Consider the following 6664-nt stretch of genomic DNA (forward strand, 5'->3'; position numbering starts at 1 on the left):
AAATATGGTGTAAAAAGTACTATGCCCCCTTAAGCATGATGATGCTACAAAATTATTGGTAGAAACGCAGATTTAAATAATTTACAGTTTATTTATAATCTAATTGGTTATAAATATATCACAATTTGATGTTCAGTAGGCAATCTTGTTCCAAATTCACACACTTTTTTGCAGAACAACAAAATATAAGCATATTCCATTCCCAGTATTATGAGCCACTTTTAAACCTGGTCAGAATTATGGGTCAATGTTCCCAGTATTATGGGTCAGTAAAACAAAATTGGTTTTATTTCGAGCAAACCGTGTGTGTGTGTGTGTGTGTGGATGTGTGTGTGTGTGTGTGTGTGGATGTGTGTGTGTGTGTGTGTGTGGATGTGTGTGTGTGTGTGTGGATGTGTGTGTGTGTGTGTGGATGTGTGTGTGTGTGTGTGTGGATGTGTGTGTGTGTGTGTGGATGTGTGTGTGTGTGGATGTGTGTGTGTGTGTGTGTGGATGTGTGTGTGTGTGTGGATGTGTGTGTGTGTGTGTGGATGTGTGTGTGTGTGTGGATGTGTGTGTGTGTGTGGATGTGTGTGTGTGTGTGGATGTGTGTGTGTGTGTGTGGATGTGTGTGTGTGTGTGGATGTGTGTGTGTGTGGATGTGTGTGTGTGTGTGTGGATGTGTGTGTGTGTGTGGATGTGTGTGTGTGTGTGTGGATGTGTGTGTGTGTGTGGATGTGTGTGTGTGTGTGGATGTGTGTGTGTGGATGTGTATGTGTGTGTAGATGTGTGTGTGTGTGTGTGTAGATGTGTGTGTGTGGATGTGTGTGTGTATGTGTGTGTGTGTGTGTGTGTGTGTGTGTGTGTGTGTGTGTGTGTGTGTTTTACCGTGAGGAAAAGCTCAATGCCTGGCACACTGATGATGCACTGCATCACGTGGCACGGTGTGGGACTCTAACCCACTGAAAACCTCACTGCTCCTGGCCCCAAATCCTCCCGGGACCACCGCTAGGTATTACTTCGGGAGGAGGGCGTGCCTATGCACTACTACGCTACCTGTCGAGACGTGCACCGATGCTGAGATGGCGACCAACTTAACGTCCATCTCTTCACGGACACCCTGCAGGATTTCTTTGCGAAGGTGTAGCTAGCATCGCGACCGCATTCACAGGAACTTTACCCGTCGAGACGTGAGCCAAATCGGGTGCCTTCCAACAGCACGCACGTGGCCTCTGTAGCGGGATTTCTCCACCTGTCGAGACGTGACCTGATAAGGAAGTGCTCTCCAACAAAACGCGCACCCCGCGCAGTCACCATCGCAGGATTTCTTTCATTTCCACACTGAATATTGTTCATCTAGGTTCAGGGACTATTTTGGGAAAGATCCCATCACCCACACATATGAGTTCGTCTAGGGTTTTACCGCGCCCAGAATCACGTTGCTTTTGATCTGTGTGTCATATGCGGCCTAGATACGTCCATTCAATGGACCACATTGCCCTCTATACGCTCATCACCCCTCTTTTGAAGCTAGGCATTACCGACTTGCTGATCTGCCCTCCATTTTTGCTGCAGCTGAACCAGAATTCTTGAAATCGATCTATTGACGACGTTCCAAGTGCCCTCATCTAGACACATTTTCTCAACAATGTTGTCTACGTTTAGAGCGACATATCCTCGCGCACCGCTTCAAATCTGGGGCATACAAAGACTACATGCTCGGACGTTTCTTCAACCACCCAACTGTAAAAAAACCGCGAATACCGTCGATCTATATGCTTGACCCATAATACTGGGAAAAGTTAATTTTGGTCCCAGTATTATGGGCCATTGTTTAATTTCGTCTATTAGAGCGGAAAATGCATTTTTCTAGGTGGCTTCACCGTAATTCAATGAATACATACCTATTCCCTCGATTTCCATCCATTTTACGCTCAGACATACAAATTTACGCCGCTATTCAGCTTATAATTCACAACCGACTTTTTATTACAACCACAAAAATAACATTGAATCGACAGTCGATTGGAGACAAGTGACAACTATAGGAAAATTAAGAAAATTAACGCATTAGAACTAAGTGTATTGCTGTCAAGCATGCAGTAGAATGTTGCTTCTATCTATTGCACTCATATTCGATAGTTAAATATTAATTTATTACGTATGAAACTAACGTAAAGTGTACACTGGCCCATAATACTGGGTGGCCCATAATACTGGGATGACTGTACGGTTGCTCATAACTTTCAAATTAAACGTCCAATCAAAAAATCATTCAATAGTGATCTATTAGGCTATGTTACCTTTCAAATGAGACTAATAGCGCATAAATCGGTATGGCCATCTCTGAGAAACAGGCGATAATTATTACCTTGTCAAAACAGGTTTTTTAAGCATAACTTTTAAACTGCTTGTTTGTTTTAAATAAAATAATGCTGAACAGTTGAGCTTTAACAAGAGCTTTCATTTGATACTAAGATCGTTGAAATCGGTCATGTAATTCCGGAGAAACCCATGTCACGTAGTTTTCACATTTTTGCTTATAACTTTTAAACGAAACGTCGTATCACGAAACAACTCAATAGTGATCTACTAGACAATAATACCTTCCAAACAAAAGTAATAGTGAACGATTCGGCTTAGCCATCTCTGAGAAACAGGCGATAGAAAAAAATCATTACATACATACACACACACATACATTGCTCAAATCGTCGAACCCTATCGATTGGTATATGTGACTTGGCCCTCCGGGCCTCGGATCAATTTCGTGTTTTTCGACCAATTTTTAAACCTTTGTTATAGTATAACAAAGGTAAAAATGCATCAAAGTATGATGTATCATTCATACTTTGATGCCTTTTTTTAACTTTCGGTAAATAATTTAGGCATTTTCGTATTTTTCCGTGAAACATAATTGAAAATACTTGCTAAAGACACATACCGTGTAAATAAATATCAAAGCTATATTTTTCAGTGGGGACTCAAAGATGAATCATGCCTTAGGTGATCGGAATTAGGTGCTTTCACGGTATAAAAATCTTGTCTCGAATAAATATAGTTTAAACGTAATTCCTGAGTATTATTCAGGCTACCGCTTAACGGGCTGAAAATACCCTCCCCCTCCCGTACCCTATATCTATTTGAAGAAACCTGGGAAATTTCGATGGGCAAACAGCACCACCGCAGCACCAAGGGTCTATTCGGTGGATTGCTGTACTTCAACAGCAGATCAAAAGAGAGTATGATATTCATATCAGAGGGGATTTTTTTGTTCTTCCGTGATAAAAAGAAGTAGAATAGAATAGCTGTTTAATTTCTAAAATAAGTAAACGTGAATATAATTGGGTGTTTTCTAAACCATCATCAAGAGCGGATACGCGTAAGCGATTGCTTCTGGTTTTTCAGCCTAAATAAGTCGAAAAACGGTGGTAAAAATTAGCAAATTACTTACATTTTTATGAAAATAGTTATAACACATTAAAACCTATGAGTGCTACAGTCGTTTCAGTATTGTTATATAGCGCAAAGTTTTTATTTGAGAAAGCGCAGCAAAAGACAGGGAATGTAGACTGAATTTAGTAGCAAGCTGAAAATACCCTCCGGTACCCTACTTCATTTCCAGAAAATTTAAACAGAATAGGACTTAAGAACAAAAATCTAATCAGTTTTGCGCGTCCAAGTTTTTTACGAATACAAAGTTTCTGAAAAAATTCTACTTTCCGGCTAAGTGAAAATTAACTGTTTTTTCTTCTTTTTTTCTAGATGCCTTTAAAAGAGCGGTATGGCGTTGACATCACACCTCTTAATTATGTGCCAGGAGGTAGAATAGAAAAATATTTAGGAAATTTGGATTTTTTTTTCATCAGGGAATGTACTGCGGTTAAGGAAATTGGTGGCATAAGCGGATTCGTTCACAGTTTTGTAACAGATGTATTAGCTGTAATAAGAGCTCACGTAACAGCTCTTGGCGGGAATGCAATGGTTGCCTTTTTTTTGACAGAGTTGATCCTTGTCGACAATTTACATAAAAATCAGGTAAGATAAAAAAATGATATTCTTTTTCAACGTCACTAATTGCGAAATATTTCATTTTTTTGCAGGGTCAATGTTTAATGAGTGTAGGAGGAGATGTAGTATTTGTTTCCTATTTTAAAGATGATTAGATAGTTTTTTTTATTTTGAAGTAGCTTAGATTTACATCCGTTCAGAATACATTTCAAAAAACAAAACAGTCATTTTCTTTGCTTTTAAGACAATTCTGAATAATGAAATGATATAAATTGTAAGTTCTTGACTATTACCGTTGGCTTCGCGACGTTAGGCATACGGGCGATAGGTATACGGATGTTAGGCATACGGAATTTTAGGTATACGGACGTTAGTCGTAATGAGTGATAGGAATAATGTATAAAAGAAATAATAAATGACAGCCATAATTTGCAAAACTTCGCTTTTGCTTTCTTATGAACACGCACTTGGCTCAATCATCGCTCCGTCCCAATACAATTTGGGGCCGCACATTTACTATAAAGTAATTTATCATAATGCTGTTTCGTATAATGCCGTTTGATATAAAAATGATGCCATAATAATAAGGTACCATTTGACATAGAAACCGCCAAGCTCCTCGCACAAATAACAGCTGTCTAGGTTTATTCGTTTTTCTGGGTCTACCGACTCTAGTTAGTATTCATTTCTCCTCGCATCGGCTTATTCAATATGCAATTTCTGTTTTTTTAACTGAGTCGATTGGTCCTCTTGTAATCTAATGGCAGACCTACCGATCCACTATGGTCGAAAAAGCAAAAATTCCAGACAAAAATCAATATCTCGAAAACCATTGACTTTACATATTTCATGTATTCAGAATATTTTGTTTAGAAAAAATCTTTTGGTATAATTAGTCATTAGGGTGGTCCACTTTTATTCGTTATAAAAATTTTAACTTTTTTATCTTGCGATATAGAGCAATACTTTCTACTACAAAGTTGTAAATAATTTATTTTGCAGAAACTTTGCTGAAGAAATCGAATTTGTATCTCATCTGTGTATGGCTATACAACGAATTTTCTAGATTAAGTCAGGGTGGATCCGAAAAAAGCAGTTTTTTTCTCTAACTTTTTTATTTGAAACCCAATTTGAAAACTATGATCGGATGAGTTTTAGAGCGTAAAATGATGCATTTTTTAAAACGTCTAGATAGTTGCTATCTATTGTCTGAAGGGAGATATAGAAGTTTTCGATTCAAAATATTATAGTTTTCCACGGCGTCTCACACTTCCGTTGGCACATATTTTCGATATCGGAATGAATGGTCTAAAAAGTACGTACCTGGATCTACAAAATTCATGTAATGACATTTTTCCACACTTCTGTTCTGAGAAAAACGTATTTGAAAAGTGAGTATTTTTCCATATTCAGCCCGCTGTGGTCCAACGGTTCACCAATATCTACGATCCGCAGGGCCTGGGGAAAAGTTGGGTTCGAATTCTGTTATAATTGACTCCCATTATAGCTCATTTTGTTCCATGGGTCCGTAAGCGCTGCTTACCGAACGTTCGGCTGCTCAGAGTTCGGTAAAAAAAATTAAGTGTGTACCGTCCCCTCCATCTATTGTAAAAAAACTACCGTTATAAATATCGCAGGTAAGTTAGAAAACACGACGCTATAAAACCTTTTTATTAAAAAATAATATTGGGGGTACTTTTAAAGGAATGGACAAACGCGAATTGTTTTCTTTGTGGAAAAATACGCAAGGAAACTCCGTCGAAAAAATCCGAAAAGTATGTGATGAAGTTTTCAAAGCATACAGTGTCGTAAAGAAGGACATGCCGGTGGAATCGAAAAAAAATTGTTCAATTGTAAGGGATACATGCATTTTTCTTCAAGAAGAATTATTTGAACTATAAACGAAGCACAACACGTTTTTAAGTACAATGAGGAATATTTCAACGCGCCATTACAAATTCCTGGAGAAAGTTTTGAAAATATTGCAATAATATCCAATGATTATGATGTCCCGACTACTTCATCGATTGATACCGCATCCTCATTAAACAAGTCTCATCGAGATACAAAAATTTGGCCGAGTTGAGTGCTGAGAGAATGCGTAAATTCTCTCGTTATCAAGCCGTAGAAGTAGGCAACTGTGAGCTTATACCGCTAGAATTAGTTTGCAAGGCGGCTAAGCAAAATGGAAATGCTTGTCTATACAAAATAATCAAAAAAAAATATAACAAATTCCAAAAACCTTCAAAACATTTTAGAATACCTCGAATTTATGTTTTTTTTCTAAAAAATCAGAGGGACTACGCGCAGGACTACGTAAGTCTCTTTGTAGTGATAGTGGCATGTATTCATGCTTGTAATCATTCGATTCTTCATGTATACATGCTATATGCAACATATATATACATGCTACATTCGTTGTATGTAACATTTATCAAAGTAGTAACATTGCATACGTTCAATTCTCAACAGATTGTGCATTTGAAAACAATTTAACAAAATCAAGAACACAAACTATTGCTTTCCTGCTACCTTACTGAAATTAAAGATTGTTTTCATTATCCATGGTTTCCCACGTTGAAGGGATTTTATCAATTCAATCCTATTTTATCAACAGCACATCTTTCCACTACACTTCTAATGAAACGGCAAGCATGCGTATTCATACAGAGTC

At 37.9% G+C, this 6664-nt stretch overlaps 1 protein-coding gene across 3 annotated transcripts in view; it reads left to right on the forward strand.

Moving 5' to 3' along the window:
* The window catches only part of LOC128744567 (C2 domain-containing protein 5), a 255968-nt gene extending 251562 nt beyond the window's left edge, over positions 1 to 4406 (forward strand). For all 3 annotated transcript variants that reach the window (XM_053841668.1, XM_053841669.1, XM_053841670.1), the window contains exons 14-15: positions 3745 to 4017; positions 4083 to 4406. In XM_053841668.1, the coding sequence (XP_053697643.1) occupies positions 3745 to 4017; positions 4083 to 4145 (336 nt within the window). In that variant the 3' untranslated portion in view covers positions 4146 to 4406. The remainder of the gene's footprint in view (positions 1 to 3744; positions 4018 to 4082) is intronic.
* Positions 4407 to 6664: the final 2258 nt, after the last annotated feature.

The sequence above is a fragment of the Sabethes cyaneus genome, chromosome 3 (genome assembly GCF_943734655.1).
Source record: "Sabethes cyaneus chromosome 3, idSabCyanKW18_F2, whole genome shotgun sequence".
Classification (NCBI taxonomy): Eukaryota; Metazoa; Arthropoda; class Insecta; order Diptera; family Culicidae; genus Sabethes; species Sabethes cyaneus.